Genomic DNA, 21130 nt, shown 5'->3' on the forward strand with positions numbered 1-21130 from the left:
TATTCCTGCCATTGGTTTCACGCTATTCTACTTGCCTACAGGTGGCAGTGATGCACCAAAAAACACAGAAGTGCACCAGCAAAGGCAGGGAAGAAGAAGCTAGTAAACAAGACTGCAAGACTTTAAGAACAAAACTAATATAATGTTTTATGAGGATTGAAATGCATTTAACACACTCAAGGATACACACAATGTGTTTTGGTGAGGAAAACTGAATCTTAACATCAATTTTGTTTGTTTATAAGAATCCACAATGGATTGATTTGAGTCAATAGATTTGCTATCTACACTGCTGCGCCTACTGCTTATGTTTACCAGGTGCATAAATGTCTACAAAGTGAATCTTTATTACACAAATCAAGAGCCATCAAAGCAGCTTATTTTCTGTGTTTTCAGGTATTTACCAGTTCAGAGTTCCTGAGTCGTCCAAATCCGGCACTCCAGTCGGGAGAATTAAAGCCACCGACAGAGACATTGGGAAGAACGCTGAGATGTATTTCACCATCGTCAGCGGGGACGGCATGGACATGTTTGACATCTCCACTGACAGAGACACCCAGGAGGGAGTCATCACTGTCAGCAAGGTGAGGGGGAGAGGGACTAAACTGTGGGCTCAGAGTACTAATCACATTCATAAACTATTTGTGTAGCACTAATGTGAAAGCCAGATTAATTAGGACAACACATTAAAAAAAGGTTAAAGATGCAAGTAAAATAAATAGCAGCAGAGTAAATTCTAGCAGTAGAATGAAAAGTCAAACTGCATCTATTGTAAATAATGTAAAATCTGTTGCTTTCCCGTTCAAATGAGGCTGGCTTTTAATTATCTTCATATTTTTCTCACGGCATTGGTTAAATCAAATTAATTCTAAAGCAGTGATTCAGCAGATCCCACACTCTCGACTCATAGGGACCCTGCCCACGTAGTCTGTTTTACACGTACTGTTAAATATGCAAAGCCTGGGCATGCTTGACAGATGAAAGAAACCAAATTAAACTTATTCATCTTTACCTTCGCAACCCCCCAGTCCTAGCCTCTGCAGTAGGCACTAACACACAGGACTGAAGCTTTTTATGCTGCTGGATCTTTAGAAATGAATCACGCCGTCCTCCACAGAGTGTTTACTGATGTACAATCACAATTGATTTTTAGAAATTCTTTTGTTCCTCTTGCTGACACAACCTAAGAAAGTCTGCAAGCTTCAACAAAGAGGTAATGATATTTTGTCAGCAGGATATGAGATATCCAGGATTCCTTCAAGGCAGTGCGTGTAGAGTTGTTCAAGTAAATCTGAAGCTTTGTTCTTGTTTGAAACAACAAGCGTGTGGTGTTGTCACAGCTGATGTCAAGGGATAGATTTCATCAACATTATTTGCACTTTTGGAAAACTATTATCATTTGTCATCAGATTGAGTCTGTCAGCTGCTTATATCACATTTATATTACTGGTAGAATTTCCTCTGGAACAGAATGTGCAGTTTTTCTCTTCCTTATCATTCAGACAGTCAGTAGCCCTGATACAACAAGACAATAAAACAGATGTGCTCTTAAATTCCATAAATCTGCCTGTGATGCTCAACTTCTCAGCTGTCAGATTAAATTATACGTTGAACCTTTAGGCAATCTCACAATACTACAAACATTCTTGTATCTATAATTGTACTGTATATCCCATAAACCAGGTCCAAAATCTGTTGGGCCCCTTTTAACGGTTTAATCTGTAATATTTCCGCATTAAACTGTCTATAAACTCTAGAACTATGTTCTATATGTAGTTGAGTTGTGTACTTCCATTATCCCAAATCTTTCCAACAATGTTCAAACTCAGAAAGATCTGTCATTTTATTCAGGTAATGCTGCGTTTCTCCACCTGTCAATCGCGTCATATCCCCTTTGTGCATGTGTCAGAGTTGTGGTTGTCTGTCAGAAGCTGTCATACATTGACTGTTCATCCAGTTTGAAGCCACATTTTTACCATCCACTGTTTGGATCTTGGTGCTTTTTACTCTAGATTTGAACCGGATGAAGGCTTTTAGTCATCAGACGTCTGGCAGTAGAAATTACATATTGTACGTTTAAAGGAGAAGGAATATTGGACTAACACAAACACAGCAACATATGAATGCAAATGTTGCTCTGTGTCTGCTGGATGTCTACATAGGCAAGTTCTTGCTAACAAGTTAGCAATAACAACTATATAAGGTGATAACATGCCAACATGTTATGTGTCAGCTTGTTCTGCTGCCTCTAGTGACCAAAAGGTCAATCTATGCACCTATAAATATTTTTTTTGTCCCTACTAGCCACCATGCACATCTTTTTTGCTGACCTGCTAAACTGTATATTTATATGGCTTATTTTTGTATTCATAGTTATTCTCAGCAGGACACATTTTCTGGTACCACAGCCTGTTTGTGCTGTATATATAATACATGTAATTGCCTGCTCCGGTGTAAATCTAACTTTGCCAAGCAGCATTAATGTTGATTGGTTTTTTTTTGGTCTCTTTGCCTCTGCAGCCTTTGGATTATGAGAAGAAGCAGTCTTACACAGTAGAGATCCAGGTCCAGAACACCCAGCTGGACCCCCGCTTCATGTCTGCAGGCTCCAAAGACATGGCCACGGTCCGGATTGGCGTGGAAGATGTGGACGAGCCGCCACTGTTCGACAAAGCCAGCTACCTGATGGAGGTGAAAGAGGACGCAGCAGTGGGCGTGGCCGTGGGCTCAGTCAGTGCCATGGACCCTGATGGAGCTCGCAGCATAGTCAAGTAAGTTTCTTTTTTTTTATTAACGTAACAATAGGTTAACTTATAAGGCCAGAAAGTTAAACAATGACTTCTCAATGTAGTATTAGGAGGCAATTTTGTAGCTACAGTTCCAGTGTTTAAGTTGTCCAAGTGAGCAAGGTTTTAGCAAACTTTGTAAAATCCAGCTTTAATTTCCATTTACAGACAGCTTCCATCAGCTACATTTTGTGCTCTCCTTTTTCTGGTGGATTGATAGAGCCCATTTATTATTTAGATTGTGACCACATGACTAGCCAGTAGTCAGATGGGACATGTTTGTTGGGGTATGTTTAAATTTCTTTTCCAATTTTGCAAAGATAAATCAGGGCTCAATAGGTCATAGCTGTGGCATCAACCTTTTTCTTTATCTACTATAGGCCAGGATAAACTTTAAGTATAGAAATTCCCTGCCAGTGTCCTACTGACATCAGGATTTAGATAAATCTGGACAAATAAGGTGAACCCAATGTGTGACAGCCTTTTCAGTTGCAGTCCAACTTTGCGATCCTGATGCATTTTTCAGTTAACTTGCTGCTTTAAAATGGAGCTGACAATAAATTGCATTTGTTTCCCAGATGGGCATTGTTTTGCCTTTAGCCAATCAATTATTTTTGCATAAATCAGTTACATCACTGCTTTTTCATAGGCAGATGGTCACGCTGACGCAAGACACAAGAGCCACAACAACCACACCTGCATTAGCTTTCTAATAACATGTTGTCCTGCACCTTAGCTTGCTGAGTGAGCCACCAGTAAAATGCTCTGCTAACATCAGTTTGCAAAACACCAGAGGCCCTATCTAAAGCCAGGTTCAACATGGCAGACTCCAAAGAAGATAAACAGGGCTCCTTCTAAAGGCAGTGGTTGTCAAACCTTTTCTGTCATGCCTCCTGCTTCAGAAGCCAAAAAAATGTATGCCCCGACCCCACAATTTCTACTAATGACTTATAATAATAGGGGAACCAAAACTAATTAAGAAGGATCCAAGTTGAGTTTTCAGCAAACTGTTTGTTGGTATGCTCTTCTTTCTTTTTTTACATCATGTTTTATCAACCCATAACTACTTCCACATTTTTCAATGCAGAAACTTAATTCAAACGTCAAAATGTTCAGCTCAATTAGGACATTATTGCTTACGTTCAGATTTTGGATAACTTTCATAATTTTGAAATATTCCATTCAAGTCTTAACTACTCATTCATACTTTCAGCTAGAAACTCCACTTAGCAACCTTTTTTTCAACTTTTCAAATTTGAAAAAAAATTATAATGGAACTCAATTAGAAAACCCTTCAAACCCACTCATATTCAACCTCTTCGCACAAATGTATACATTTATATAGAAAAGCCATTAAAATTTTAAAATGTTCACGACAAGCAGGACTTTCTGGCATTAATTCAGCTTTTTCATACCTCTCAGATTTTGACACAATCTCAGTTCAAAATTCATGAAAATGTCAGGCCTTCCATTAGTGTGTATTGCGCGGAATGTTCAGTGCTAGAGTGGGTGACATCATCACTAGAGTGGACAGACGATTTGAAGTCGTCTAAACATTTTGTCTTAGAAATTTCAGGAGTGAAGCAGAAGCATAAACATGAGAGGCGCGCCTCAGTTTAAATCTCTATCTAATGAAATCTCTAAGCCAGAAGAACAGGTACCATCACCATGGCAACACACAGTTGATTGAGATGAGCTTATTAACCCAGTTTAACAGACAGACAGACAGACACACAGACATTTTATTTATTGACATTTATTCAACTTTTCAGTTCCTTTCAAAGCAATGTGATTGTTTCTCACTTATCTTACTGCTTTTCATAGTATTCAAACTAATTTCTCTAACTTACGTCTAATCATTTAGTTGATAACCATATTAAATCTTATGAGACTTTCACAGTTTTCCAACTAATATACTCCGTAAATTACTACAAATTAAAATTAATGCTAGTGATTCAGTATATCGACAGTTCTTTAACAGACCTTTAAATCTTCCACCTTTAATAGATTATTAATACTATTTAACTTTTAGAGTCAGCAATTCAGCCTGGCGTAAGCTGTTGCAGTCAGCATTCACACCCGCAATTTCTTCAGAAATGGCATTCTCTAGTGTTAATTATAATGTTTATTTTCCCTACATAAATCTGGTTAAATAAAAAAAATATGGAGTTGAACATACAGTATATTCATTTAACCACGCCATATTTTTTCTCATATGAGAACATACCTATGAATATTATATTCCATTTATGACGGTAGAGCCTCCTAAATGTTACACACTGGAACCTTTAAAGCAATATTCCTTATATCATATATGCAGTGCAGGGCTGTTATATATGAAACTTTCACTTCCTGTCATTCTATTTTAGAAATCTCAGCAAAAACTACATTGCAGTTGGATGAAGTTTGACTTCAAATGGACCTTGACTCTCTAAAGGCTTGTGAGGAGTTCTGATAAGAGTCTGAAAAGGGGAAACAGAAGGAAATATGGAGCGGGATAAAAGATAGGTGGTACAGTGATCACTGTTAAGATAATAAACCAAGTGTGTGTGGACTAGACTGTGTGTGAAAACTGCTGAGCACATACAGTACACAACAGAAACCTGCACCTAGAGGCTATATTTAAACCCCATTGCCTCACTGCTGTACGTCCATTATTGATGCTTGGCATTAGGATAGTTTGAGCTCTGCTCCTCTCCTGTTAGTAACTGTCCATTGCTCAAACGGCATCAATACATCCTGGGAATTTTCTGATGTTTACAAAATACAATGCCTAAAGCCCTGTGTAATTTGCTCTGCTAAGGCGGGTATTGATCAGGAGGTAAGACTGTTTAGATAAGTTGAAACTTTCCTAAACTTGGAGGGCAATTGAGTCTCTACCAAAAAACAAGGAATAGGATACAGCAAAGGATTTGATATGAATTATAGAAAATGGTGCAATGTAAAGGCAGAGAGCTGTAGGATGAGCTAAAAAGAAATAATCATGATGGATGGATGGATGACAGTAGTGTGAGTGTGTTAAACTGACAGGAGATGAACTGTGGCAGGAAGGACAGAGCACAGTTGGAGGCTGGAACTGAGCCCGTATTTCTCTACATTTAAAGCAGGCGAACTGATGAGGAACATATTCCAATTAAAACAAGCATGGAACCATGGAGTGCTCTTAAAATTATGTGTCACGAGGGGGCACACACACACACACACACACACACACACTCAGACACAATTCCAATTATTCCTGTGTTTGTGCCTTTGTGTATGTCACTGTATCATCTATTCACATTGTGTCAATGAACTATTATTTTACTGCTGAGTGCTTTCTAATTATGATCGAGGCTGGATGTACTGAGGCAGTGTTTTCTTTTAGATTCATACATCTCTTTATGGAAAACAATAATTAAGTTTGAAATGGTACATAATTAACAGCTGATAGCAGTTTAATGTTATGTTTCGGAGTGGATAGTGAGACCAACCTTGATCCTGATGCTGAAGATGTTCATATACAGCACAATGCGCAGTTCCTGGTCACAGAGCAGTTTGCCTCCACTTTGACAGGCAGGCGAGGAAGACAGAAGCAAAGATGTCTCAGTTCTATTATCTATGGAGTGCTGTGAAGATGTGAATAGCTGCATTCAGCAACTAGTTCAAAAATAGAGAATGCTCTGTGAGCAGTCCACAGACAGTTTTCAAGTAGCTGTGATGTTTTGAACAGGCTACAGTAAGATTGAATAGGAGGAGAGGACAGAATGCAGCAGCTTCCAGTGCAGCACAATTATGTGATTCCAGAATATCAAGGTTGGCTGTTGAACAGTCTGGCTTTTTGTCCGGCCTTCCAGATCAAAGTTTCTGCGTCAGTTTTTGGTTTCATAAGAATTCACTTCAGAGTTTCCAAAAGTTTGTATTAATTCAGGTTGAAGGAGGAGCGAATATTGGCCTCACAATTGTTGTGATAATTTCACAGCAGGAGTGTTTCTGCAGCCGGTTTATTCACTGCAAACAGTTGATGTACCCCTGCACAGATTATGTCGGTGCACTGTGGTAGTGTCACATTTTATCATTAGACAAACAAAAGCCTATTGGATCCATACCCCAAATCCAAGTCGCTGAAAATGACCACTAAATTCCATTTTGAATTTAGTGGTCAATTTTTTGCATTATATTTGAACAAACTCCTCCTAGGGAAATCGATCGATTTTTGTTTACAATCTTAAGACCATCACAGATAAAAGTTGTGCCTGTGACTGTTTGTCAGTGGCTTGGCGTCGAATTTCAACATTTATACTTCAGGAGTCCTGTCCTGAACACATCTACATGCCTATATTCTGTCATACTCATAGTACCACATACTTCACGTTGTGGTCAACACATGATGATGAAGCGACTGCAGCACACCCTGATACGCGTGGAGCGCGAGCAGCTTTAATTGTTATTTATATTTACGTTATTAAAGTTCACAGGCTTCCATGGAGACATTTCTGTAACTAATGTAGTTTAATTTGGATGATTAAAAAGCATTGTGCTTTTGTTTTATCTGGACCACAGAATTCCTTATAGAAAGCAACAAAACGGCTGCACATAGCAGTACAGGCCCATAGTCATGCAAAGTTTATGAGTTCACATTGTAACTTCAACAGCTTTAAAGACTTAAACATGTCTACAATAACTCCACAGTGCACCACACCACTTTTGACTTCACTCTATCACTGTGAGCTCTCCTCCATCACAGTTTCAGAGAAATCAATTATTCTCCCTTGCTGTGGTGACTCCCTGGTGGGGCTGCACAGATACAAGGGTTACTGTAAGTTCATCCCACCCACTGCCTCAACTTAGCCCGTTCTCACCTTCTTGCTTCTTACAGGTACTCTATCGACCGCCGCACTGACATGGACCGCCTGTTCAACGTCTATCCGGGGAATGGATCTGTGTTCCTGCTCAGAAGCCTGGACAGAGAGGAGTCTGCCTGGCATAATATTTCAATCATCGCCACCGAGTTCAGTAAGTCCAGCAGGGGCCCAGGCTATTTGCAGAGATGATGCGATGTATTGATGTAGAGTAGAGATGCAGGGAGACAGACAGTCACTTATTATTGAGGGAATTCAATGACAAGTTACCACTAAATATAGTATCCAGGACTGGCTGAGTGGGAAATGGCCACTTCGTCCCAATTTATGAAAGAAAGTGTTTCTGTTTTTACGTGACATTTTAGCCATGCAGATAGTGTCAATCCAGGTTTTCAGATATCTGCCTTGAATATTTTTGCTGAAATTTCATGTGTTCTCCTAATCATCTAAAACTAATATTTCAAAAATGTCCCAGTTACTCTGGATTAGGGGCGGTCGATCTAATGATTTTAGATTGAGATCGTCATCTAATGTGTGCACCATCTACTTATCAGACGAAGTTTAGAGATTTCAGTATTTAATTGACTCTTGTTACCAAACCAAGGTTATAAACTACACTAAAAACTAAAACTAGGTATGACATTTTAAACATTTTAAAATTAAAATAAAAACAAGACTTCAGTAGGCTAGTGTACTTACAAAACACACAAAAATAAAAGAAACATACAGAAAATGTCTCAATTTGGTAAAATTTTTAACACAGTTAGTATTAGGTTCCTCTGGCTCCTCCTAGTGCTCTGAATGGTATTTGCGAGAATCCTCCTGGCCTGAATGAAAACAACCTATCAGAGCCGAGAAAGATAGAAAGACGCTTTCGTTTTTGGATGGGTTCTTGCAAATGCCATTAGGAGCAATAGGAAGAGCCAGAGGAACCTGATTTTTTCACAGATTATCTTTTCTCATGTACTACTGTCAGGATATAGTGAACGTTTCAGCAAATACAACAAAAAATGTTTTCAAAATGACCTACTGCAGCTTTAAACAACATTTCTACAGAAGCAATTGTTCCTATTAAATGTGTGCACAATGAGGTCTGTAGATTGTCTGAATAGCAGGGATGTTTACTTCCCTGTCAAGTTTTACAAACGTCAGTTTTCAATGAAGTGAGCAGCAGAAACAAAATCTCAACTCCATTGTATTGGGGCAGAGGTACATATTTCAGAAGATTATATCTCAAAACCTTACAACATAAAAATTAAATCACATACTCAACCACACCACAAGCAGCCATTCTTTTTATATATTTATTCTCATTTATAACAGCAGGTATTACTTATCTCTGGTAAAGTTACAAAATCAATAATCTACTATGTAGCTAAATTGTTAAAAGTCCACTTACTAATGATTCATGCACCAGTTGAAACAGTCTGAGATACATAGAATGAATACTCCCCGTTACTGCAACACTTCTTTATCAAAAAGAAAGAAGGAAAAAATCAATCCATAGACTCCTGTAAGACACTTCGATTTGAAATGGAATTGTTCTGTTCATCATGCAGCTTCCTGTACGTCCTGATGGGAAACTGAACGCACACAGCGTAGCGAGACGCCTAACACACTGCCGTCATTTAAATGGTAAATGGTAAATGGACCTGTACTTGTATAGCTCCTTTCTAGTCCTCCGACCACTCAAAGCGCTTTTACACTACGTACCACATTCACCCTTTCACACACATTCACTCAGTGATGGTAAAGTCCATCAAACAGAAACTAACTCATTCATACACATTCACACACCGATGCACATCCGGAGCAATTTGGGGTTCAGTATCTTGCTCAAGGACACTTCAACACATGGCAGGAGAAGCCAGGGATCGAACCAACAGCCTTCCAATTAGTGGACAACCCGCTCTTCCTCTGAGCCACAGCCGCCACATGTCACACACATTTAAGAGTTTTGCTCTTTGTTTTCTCTTGACAGCCATGTAAAGAACAAGAAACATACATATGTCATTAACCTGCTGTGGCCATGAACATGAAGCAGAGCGACCCATCAGTAGTGTGGATCCGCAGAAGCAGAAGAAGCGAGTGGTTTTTGGTCACGCTGTGCTGCTAAGTGCTGAGACTCTGCTGGACACTGATGATTGTCTGGTAATCATGAAGAAAACACTGGAGCCTGTAATAAAGCAAAGATAAAAACAGAATCTGCTGAAATATTGGTTAGCTTTGTTAAATAAATAATTTCCATTTCTAGTTTCAGGTTTGATTAATATCAGATATCCTTGCAATTTGACAAACAATTTGGCACAAATGTGAAATGGAAGCCTGATTGTTTCCAGGATTGAACTGAGACATGCTGGGACAATTACAGGACTCAATTACCAGCTGTTTGGACCTGGGCTCAGAAAAATCTGCCAATGTATTGTATTTCATCTTGAAAACTTTGAAAACTTTTGTATTGTTTTCTTTCACATTCTCATATTCCATCTTTTATGTTTATGTGTGAGCTCAGAGGTTAAAGACACGGCTCGTGACCAGGAGGGAAAATGTGGATGACTAACACTCCAACTTTCTGCCTCATCAGATGCTGAGAAGCTGCCCTTAAGCAAAGCAATGAGCTGCTCAGTGGTAGCCGTCAGTAGAATAGTTGAGGCTGGACCAGATAGCTCACACTGTGATAATGTGGAAGAGTGGGAAAGCGGAGCGGGGTGTTAAGTTTTTCCCCAGCATGAAGCCCTTTCTGTGTTTGCCTTCCAGATAATCCCCGTCAGACCAGCCATGTTCCAGTCTACATCCGCCTGCTGGACATCAACGACAACGCGCCCACCTTCGCCACCGTGTATGAAACCTTTGTCTGTGAGAGGACCAAAGCCAGCCAGGTACTACAGCCTCATCACTTCACACTTTTTAAAAGTAGAAATATTAGATAGATAGGCAGGAGGAGTGATAAATTACATTAAGTCTATTGAGATCTATCGTCAGAAATGGAATATAATATCCATAGGTATGTTTTCATTTGTGTATAATCACCTGAATATAAGAATTGTTAACATAAATCTGATATCAAGGTTTTAATTTTTTTCTCAAAGTACTTGCTCCAAACACCGACAGTCTTGATTCAAAACTATTAAATAGATCATCTTTAACTTATAATAATATTCATGAAAGTCTAAGTGGAAGACTGAATGTTGCGAAGCACTCAGCTTTCACCAGAAAAGATTCACAACGTTGTTGGTTTTGCTGAACAAAATGGAAAATAAATGCAGTACGTTCATGATCATACATGTAGAGTGCTGTTAGACAGCAGTAATTCTTCTTTCTCTAGCAAACCATCTCTGGCTGAAAGCAGACACTGGCTCAAAGGGAGCACATTAACCAAATGGACACGTATTGGTCTTTTTCATCAGGGTTACTCACAGAATGAACATTAATTAGTGACAGCTGATGTAACCTGCCACCAGCTACGTTTGTCATTTAGAGCAGAGGTCAGAGCTGTCTAATACTGAGAATCCTGCCGCATGAATGTTTTATTTCTCTTTGCAAATAAGGGCAACGAGGGATGAAAGATTCAATAGAGATTTGTTAACCTCATAGCTTTGCAAATGCAAGTATTTTAACTGGAGCTAGATCCAAAACACCCAACTGCCTCTGTGCTTCAAGAAAAAACAGAATGAATGACAAAAAAGCCGTAATTTTGTGCTATCCTGTTTTAAACACAGGTTCCTCAGCAATCATCTGAGTAATTTTACAGTAGCTGCCGAGGATATGTGGAGAAGCTGCTAATTACAACTTCACCTTAGCCAGCAGGGGCTTTCTGTGCAGTGAAATGACAGACAGACCACAAAGTGGAACAGGACAGGACTGCACTGTCAGGGAAAAAACTGCATTCGATTTGAAATTAGCATAATAATCCCATACAAACACTAACAGCTTCTTAAAGTCACTAAGAATAGGCAGTAGCTCTATGAACACTCTATAAACACTCTCCTGCTATAGCTGTGGATATCTGGCTGCTGTTGAAGGTATTGATTGTTTTTCCTGCTGCAATAATTATTTAGAGTCTTCCGTCATCGCAACCAGCACCATGCTGTTTCATGCACACTTTACCCTGTTGAGACCTGTGTACATATCTCCTTCTCATTTATAGTCCTAAAATAGGCAGATTTGGTGTCAGCATTACACTTCACTTACTTATGAAATTGTGGCCATCATTTCTATCAGAAACATTCACTATATCCTGACAGTAGTAGATGAGAAAGATAATATGTGAAAAAATCAGGTTAAAATCTGAGAAAACCCTGATTTTTTCACACATTATCTGTCTCACATTCTACTGTTAGGATATAGAAAAAGTTTCAGCAAATATGCAAAAAAATTTATAAAAGTTACCTATTGCAGAACTGTCCAACTGTACTTGTAATTATATTTCTAAATATAATTAAATTAAAATACAAAGTCTTATTCACACTTCTAGAAATGTTGAAGCGTTAATGTATTTATCATTTTGTTGGTGTAAAAGGTAATAAGTCTAAAAACACTGGAATCGGCTTCTAAATATAGCCACGATATGTACATTTCTTATTGAAAATATAAACCCCCGAACTGACAAAAATACCACATATAAAGTCAGTATCCTCAATCGTCACTACGACCCTGCCAAGTTGTCATAAACCAGAGATAGAGAGTCCTCTACAGAAATAAATAAGTTACTCACACAATTATACACGCACACACACACACATAGTGGTGAGCTGCTGTTTACTCATGATTCATAAAGGGGCTGCTCTGTGACATTATTCCAGTGCACTGAAACACTGAACTTGAACAACCTCAAGTACAGAATGTGAACCGGCTCTGCAGGCCACCCAGAGCAGGTGGCACGTTATTGTACACTGATGTGCTTTCATAAATCACTTATGGGACATGCCAAGTGCAAGAGGCTAAAGTGAGCTGGTAATCCCCTGTTATGAATAGAAACACAGTATTTGCTTGGAATCAGCCATTACTACCACACTGACCCTTGTACTGGGTTTTGATGAATGTAGGCCAGCATGTCTCCTGTTTTTATTTGAAGATTTTATAACCAAAAACACATTGCAACAATCTGAAAAATATTTTTTTAATGCTGAACTGCTACAGTAGGCTTTCTTATTTCCTGCCTACTTGTCTTACACAGCCAATGAACCAATGCACTGTAAAAACTTCTAGAAACAAGCCAAATATCGTTAAATATAATAACATTTTTGTAAAAAAAAAAAAAAATTACATTGAGTAAAAAAAATCTGCCAAAGGGGTGAGCTAATGTTGCTTGGCTAGAATTCTTAAAACAGAACAGTGGGCCTTAAAACTTAAGATAGACTTTATTAAAATAAGTATTCTGGTCACTGTATTGAGCTGAGTTTAAGAATTTAAGATTAATAATTGGCAAAAAATCTTACAATACAAATATCTTACAATAAGACACAATACAACTTCTGCTAAACTGAGTTGTGCAAGTGTATACCTATCTAATATTGTAAGTTAGATATATTTTCTTAAAACCAGATTACTTTTCTGATGCAAAACATGTTTGACAATATAGTTTTTCGTTTTAGACAAAAAATAAGACCTCTTAAACAAGGATTTTTACTTTCTTGAGATTCCTTCTTTGCAGTGCAAACGTATTGACATGGATCATTTTTAACTAGCTCCCCCTCTAGCTTCCTAATTGACTGACTTCACTGTCCACTGCGACGCAACTTTGACTTTGTTAGATCTCTGTAACATTGCATATTTTATCGGTCAGTTTGAATGCTTTGAACAGTACTTAGTATAATTGTACTATGGTGTAATACCACTTGATATGATTCATCATGTACTGTATGGGATTCAACTAATGTGATTAAAGCGCACAAGCTTATACATCTACACATACTGTACACACACACACACACACACACTAACACACAGTCCTGCAGCTGAGATGGTTGGCTGTGCTCCTGGAGACCACTCGATTTCTTCTTCTATGGTGGTTGACGCTAATCTGTCATGGTCACTGACAGGAGCTGTCACACATGGAATATTGTAAATAGGGTTTTACACACACACACACACATAAACACACACACACATCATGCATCTAATATCTTGCAACAATTAATTGAATAAAAATACAAATCTGTAATCTGTGTAATCACCCACACATATGTAACAGGTTACATATAACAGAAGAAAGCACAGTTTGGTGTAACTGCTCCATGCTGATGCTACACGTGTGCAAACACAGCATCATCTTGACATTCTCCAGTATGGTGGCTTGCTGCCATTGGTCTACTCACGTCCCTGTCATCCTGCCATCCTTTCATCCTTTAATTCCTCTGCCCTTTCATCTGTCCATCAGTGTTAATCATCAGTATTTGTTTGCTGGATATCCTCTGCCGTTTATCCCGGGCTCCGGATTTGTTTGTGAGCGTGCGCACGTGTGTGTGTGTTATTGGCACAAATCTTTGTTAAAGCCTTTAATCTCTCAGCCAGTGTCTCCCATTCAATTAAATAAGATTGTATTTATAATGTAAATAAATATACATATATGCATATAGAGTCAGCAGCTGACAGGAACACAAAGCTCCCCGGGGTTCAACCACAGTCACCCACAGCTCCTGCGGTGCACTGATATGTATTTATTACTAAATTAAAGCTGCTTTAATTGATTGTCTTTTTATTATGATGACAGTTTAAACAATGACTCATTTAGACATCCAGCAGACACAGAACGACATTAGACACGACGTTTGTGTCCACCTGATGAATAAAAGTCCAGTATTCACTCTCCTTTTCACTCTCCTGTTTTTGGTCTCCACCAAGTCCTGAGAAAAAGAAATCTGGATCTTTAGCTGCTAAATGCTCCACTGTGTTCACTAGCTGGTCTCTAACTGTGTCTGTCTGCTGTTGGGTGCTGGGCAGGTGGTGTACAATGGGTTTATCTGAGAAAATTACCTACTGCAGCTTTAACAACCAATAGTCAGACTATTACTGGTCAGTAGAACAGTAAAATGCTTATATGATACAAAGGTTATTTCTGTTTATTATTTATCCCTTTTGCAGATAATTCCCATAATGCATTGCCAGCCATTCGTTGCTGAAAGAAGAAACTAGAAGAAAGAACTTTAGACTATATTTTATTTAGCTGACATTCTCTATTTAAGGCAGATTGTTGAGTAGGCTAGCATATTCTGTTAAATGGAAAAAAAGGTTACAAATTTCCTGAATATAATATTATTATTTTGGTACTGTTACCAAAAATGTAAAAGGTGTCATATTTGAATCAATATTGATTCTCAGCCCTTATGTTGCCTTGATTAAAGCCCACATTATTACTAAACTGACTGTTTCTGCATTTGAACCCGTCCAACACCCTGAAACCCGCTGGGATTCCATTAGGGATGCAGTTTTCTGCTGGCTTAAAGCGATTCCCTACACAAATTCTATCTTTGGCATGTGAAGCTCTCACCCCCCGTAGATATGAAAGCTAGCTGTAAAAAGTTTGTACCATGAACAGCAGCTGTGCTCAGCTTGAATTCAGTCGGCTACAATGGATCCCAATGGTGACAAGTTTACACTGTGGGAGAAAGAAAAGTATCAAAACACCCAAAGAAACTTCTCAAACCACTGCTGTAGCATAATCCATTTCTCCGCTCTCAATCCATACCCTCAGTATGATCCAAACGCTCATTGTTTTGCTCAAATAAAGCTAAATACACGGCTTTCATGTCCTGCTGTCAACCCTCAAAGCGCCACTGGCAGCAGGATGTTTTGTCACATTTGAAAAAAAGCGAGAGAAATACTGAAAGATAGCAATGAAATTAGAATGTCAAAAAGAAATGTAGCTGTTACACGGCTACATAACCATTTCCAGCTGATAATTATGTGAAATACTAACATATGATGACAGGAAAGAGGAAAGTGCTGCTAAACAGTATTGTTATGATGTGTAAATTAGCAGCTTGGGAACTTTGAACAAAGAAAAAAGTAATATGTAAAAAACGAAACAGCTGCAATGTTTATTGTCCTGTTTCAGTATAATCTATTTGATGAGTCGTGTTGTTGACAGAGATATTGATGGCTTATTTAGCACAGACACCAGTGATCCTGATAAGATCCAAGCTGTTGTGTTGGCACACAAAGTGAGGACAGCAGTGTGTACGGTCACTGTGGACCCTGCCAGTCCTTTTCCACTCATTGACTTCTGTTAATTCACTTAACTCCATCAGGATGTTCATTCTAACTTATGTTGGTGTCTCTGACAGCGGATCCAGACAGTGAGCGCAGTCGATGCTGACGAGCCGTCAACGGGACACAAGTTCTTCTTCAGCCTGGCCCCTGAGGGGAGCCACCGCAGCAACTTCACCGTCCGAGATAACGGAGGTACTTGACCAGGCACAGTGCCTAAAATGAATGACTAGCAACTATATTAAGTATGTTCAGGAAAAGCCCCACAGAGTTTTTATCATGCCTTAACTGGTAGACAAAAGTTTTTAGTTTTTTTAAATCACAAATTGATATGTTAAATATCAGATTTAGACTGGATCAAAGCACATATTATTAAACTTTAAGTTGCTTTCAATCCAATGCTACATTTGACTTCATATAGTTTCTGAGATACTGCTATTTCTCTATATATTGTATATTTAGTACTTAGTCACTCGGGGGTTTTATCCCATAGGGATGCAATACATAGTCTGCATAATAGAAATACTGGAACAAGAAAAAGCGACACATTATAATTGTTCGTAATGAATCTAAATTGTAATGCTCCAGAATACGTTTGTATCAAAAGTTATTAAGATCTGACAGGGTTCCCACACGTCCCTAAAATTTAGAGACAAGTTTTGCATCGATGGAAACACCTGGAAATTGATTGAAATTTCCAAATATCCTGGAAATAATCTCTGTTGTCCTTAAAAGCGTGTTTAAGAGACACAAAGACAGTCGAGAGCTGTTCACACCACTTGCAGCGAATTTTTGGCATCAAGTCTCTTTAGGAAATGCTGTAGATGGTCTTATACATCTAAATGCATACAGCCTGTTATTAATATTAAAATTTACATTTGTTGTTGTGGTTGATAATTATTAATAGTACATGCAACTAACACTTTCTACCTCTCTTTTAATAGGCTAATACTTGAAAAGATGTTGATTATAACAGTTATTTATGGGCTTTAGCTTAATTAATGTGACAGTACAGGAAAACTGTAGTTCATTTGCCGGAAACTGCAAGTCAAATCAAGTCATCAAGTTTAGCATTTTTGGAAATAGCTTATTAGCTTTCTGGCCAAGATATAGATGATTATGTCTGTCAATTAAATATGAAGCCACAGCCACTTAGCTAAAAAAGGATGAAAATATTCAAACCATTGAAAAACAGAAATCTATTCTCAAGGTTGTGGAAGCTATTTCATTCATTCCCCACAGATGCTGGAAATCCAGGTATTATATACAGTCTCTGACCTTTATAGAATCATAGTTACATTCCTAACCTTTGATTGGGGTTGTAATTTGAAAAGATTATTATTTCTAAGATTTGAACGTGACTGTTTTACATATTATTGGTAAGAAATAGCTTTTTTCTGCAATGTGACTGACTGCTTTTATGTTGTCAAGTTGTACCCTATTTTGATATTGTGAAACTTTTTATAAATAAGTATAGATTTTATTTACCAAGCCCGGTTTTATATTTCCTTTTTCCCGAGTTGTAGAACAGATCCATCCCCATTCTTTATCTGAGATAGAAGAGTGATTTCTGCCTTGTTGCACCCACATTTTTCTTTCCAACCTAGTCATAAAGTGATCTTATTCGCACCTCTGCTGTGTGACAAAGTGTCGGACACCCCTGCGCTGCGGGTGTGCTGCGATGATATTCTAACTGAACTTTCTCCCACTCAGATAACACTGCTGGCATCCTGACACGTCGAGCCAGCTACAGCCGCCTTCACCAGAGCGTCTACCTGGTTCCCGTGGTGATTACCGATGGCGACTACCCCATGCAGAGCAGCACCGGCACCCTCACCGTGAGGGTGTGCACCTGCGACCGCGATGGAAACATGGAGCTGTGTAATCCAGAGGCTCTGAGCAGCGCACCTGGTCTCAGCACAGGAGCTCTCATCGCCATCCTCCTGTGCGCCATCATACTGCTGAGTACGTATGGGGAATTATACTGTGTATGTCTGTGTGTGTCAGAGTTCACAACAGTGCTCACGTCAACCAATACAGGGGATATAAAAATGATTTGACGAATATATAAGACAACAATACAACCATATTCTAAATGAACTCTGGATGATCAAAGACAATTCCCCTTTTTATTATTGATCCTTTCTAAGTCCTGCCCCTTGGCTAAAGATATATGGATGGTTAAAAGATTAAAAGCAACATATATATGAGATATTTTTATACCTTTATATATCTTAAAGAACCAGTTTGTTGGATCTAGCAGTGAGATTGCAGACTCAACCAAGCAAGAAGGAGAAACTAAACAAAAAACGTCCGTTCTAGGCTACTGTAAAAAACATACACTAATGCAAAATTAGCTATTAATCCTCCTCAATGTTACACACTGTATCTTTAAGTTAGGTAATGTTAGCAAAACAATTGCTAACTAGCTAGATCATCTACATCAATTAGTAGCTATTTTGTTGGCTAGTTCGTGAGCGTTTTGCTACAGAGCAAAGATATTCAGCTTACAGTGAATTACAGTGTTAAGGTCCATTTCAACTGTCCATTGCTTTCCAAATGCTGAAGTAATGGTTGCCACATTTCAATTTCTTTAAGCTTGTTATTGGGGATATATCTGATCCTCTGCAGATGCCTGCTTTTATGCTGTTTGCAAGATGTCCGTCCAGAAATGGGCAAGAAAGGGTTGTTTAAAGTTCTATAGCTTGGTGAGGAATTTAAAATTATAGGACATCAATCACCAAGCCCTATGGTTGAAGAACTGAAGAAAATACAACCAGCTGAGCTCCTGTTGTCTTCTGTTAACTCAAACTCCAAAACCAGCAGTATTCTTTTCTATTCAGTTCCATAGTACAATCAAATAAAAGTACCTTTTTCTACTCTGTAACCATGAAAGACTGCTGCTCTTGAACACAATACTACAAAACACACTTTTAGAGGGCATTTTCAATAAAACGAATACAATAAGGCCAAAGGCTGTCTTTTAAAATGTGTAAAGGAGCAATGCACATCAATGAAGACACTGAAATTCTAAAGAAAGATAACTGGAAAAAAATATAGTTTAAAGAAAGTGTTTCTTTATTTGGCTATTTAAATTAAAATAGCAGGAAGAATACTGTGACAGAAATAAAATGAAATGTTGATGCACACAACATGTAGCATGTATGATCACACTTCTGTCTGCCCAGTGCAGAGCAGTGGTTCCATTTGCACAGCATGGTAAAAACAAGCAGCCATTGTGCTTTCTCATTTGCAATAATGGAAAACAATGTTGCTTCGGAGCACCACGTCTGCTGCTGCTTGTCAGAATCAAACCTCGTATGGAAATGAATGCATCTCATCTGCCACCACATCCCCACTTATCCTGTTATTCATGCAGTGGTCACAGTCCAGTGGGCTGCTGGGAAAAATGAATACATATTTATGTTCCTGAAAATGCAGTCATTGCAGACTTTAGTGGACACACACCAGGGACGCTGGAAGAGTTGCGGGCTGCTGAGAGAGAGTCGGCCTGTATAATGACGTCATACTAAATGCTGAGTGACATTCATTCAGTTTTTGCATTCACTTGAACAGCTAGGATCACTTTTTGGCACCAATTTGACACCAATTTTAGAAAATTTGTTTTCAGCAAACAACCAGCGTACTGTGTGTCAGAACACTCAGTAGAGAACAGTCAATCATTAAAACTGCAAGGAGAAGATGAGGGAGTGAGGCAGCACATGCATGTGGGCGAAAGATGTGGCCTATGACCAGTACATCATACAGTAGTTTGTAGTAATGCAGGGCAGTGAAGAGACAGGCGCACTGTATGTGTAGATACTAGATTCAACCAGCGCTGAACCTGTTCGTATGAGACAGCCGTCACTCATACACACTGTTAGTCTGTAGTGCTGTTCATACAGTTCACTGATAAACCTGAGGGTTGTACATCAGGCTCCATGATCGACTTCTGTCCATTTCTGTCCTCGTCCATAGTCCACTTGAGCACTCTCTCGCTCTCTGTTTTTTCAGGGAGTTAGTTAGATGACGTTTAAAAGAGTTTAGAGCAACCTCTAGTTATCAGATATATTTTACTGTGTAATCAACAGCTATAACCAAATCACACATTGTGCAGTACACAGCGGCAGTAGTCACATACTCTAGCAGTGTGAACCCAGGAGGTAGGCAGTGCTGTACTGCAGTGTTCACACTTACAATACATGAGCACAGAGAGATGAGAGCACACACTCAGACTCACACACACCCTGAGCAAGTTTTCATACACAGCAATAACTCTTCCTTAACCTGGTTAAGGCAGTACTCTGACCAGAGAGGTTGTTGTGCAAATGCCTTAATCGGATTATTTTAATCAGAAAAATGTTGCAATCAAAAGGAGCGCTGCAGTTCAACACAGGCCTCTGTTCAGCTCTGTTATTTATTAGGGAACCTAAACAAGTTTACATTCAAAACATGCATGATTGGATTTAATATGTAAAGCTGCTGTTACAACTCAATATATTTGTATTTGAGCAAAAAAAGAGCTAAACTGAGCTAAAACTCAGAAAGAAAGCAAATGGTGAAGCTAGTTCTCAGTCTGGTTCCTCAGAGACATCTTATTGTGTCAAATTATATTTAACATGGCAATGAAAACACAGCCTTAAGATGTAGTATTTTAGTAGTGCTGATATGCATATGAATGTATTCATCATCGCCTCAACCATCACATTTACTATTTAATTTTTGTTCATCAATCTTTCAGCAGACTCTCCCCTGTACACACTATACAGTAACTGCCTACTTTATCTATACTAATCTTTCTACCACTATATTTACCTTTACTTTCTCACTCACTATCTGATATTCTCTCATTCACATCACAGCTCACCCTCTCCTGCTCCTCTGCAGACATTTCATGCTGAGTTTCCGTGCTACTGTGTATGCATTATCCGTTATTTCAGTTCCCTGACCTTAACTCCGCCTCTGCTCTTTCTTGTTGCCGCTCTGCTCTCACTTGATTTAAATTCAAACTGGCCTGCATGAGCTTAGCCAATCAAATGTTCTGCATGATTACTTATGGCTGAGCCCTCTCTGAAATCAAAGGCTGCTGTCCTTTCTGTCTGCCTGTAACTGCCTGTGCAGCCCTCTTGTTTTTACGCTGATTTCGGGATATAATGCAGCTACACCTCGTTTAGAGTTCTATGTGTTGGACTGAATTAAGATAAGCTGTGGCACACATCTTCACACCAAAATCTTACTCTGTTTACACTCATACTCATACTGCAAAATATATCTAACGCACCCTTTCCATGTCCA

General features: G+C 38.8%; 1 protein-coding gene across 2 annotated transcripts in view; it reads left to right on the top strand.

The window, feature by feature from the left end:
* LOC127369758 (cadherin-6) overlaps window positions 1-21130 on the top strand; it is a 97141-nt gene that overhangs the window by 71764 nt on the left and 4247 nt on the right. For both annotated transcript variants that reach the window (XM_051411476.1, XM_051411488.1), the window contains 6 exons: window positions 397-584; window positions 2521-2771; window positions 7645-7781; window positions 10385-10506; window positions 15913-16030; window positions 17549-17800. In XM_051411476.1, coding sequence (XP_051267436.1) covers window positions 397-584; window positions 2521-2771; window positions 7645-7781; window positions 10385-10506; window positions 15913-16030; window positions 17549-17800 — 1068 coding nt within the window. The remainder of the gene's footprint in view (window positions 1-396; window positions 585-2520; window positions 2772-7644; window positions 7782-10384; window positions 10507-15912; window positions 16031-17548; window positions 17801-21130) is intronic.

Source organism: Dicentrarchus labrax, unplaced genomic scaffold (genome assembly GCF_905237075.1).
Source record: "Dicentrarchus labrax unplaced genomic scaffold, dlabrax2021, whole genome shotgun sequence".
Lineage (NCBI taxonomy): Eukaryota > Metazoa > Chordata > Actinopteri > Moronidae > Dicentrarchus > Dicentrarchus labrax.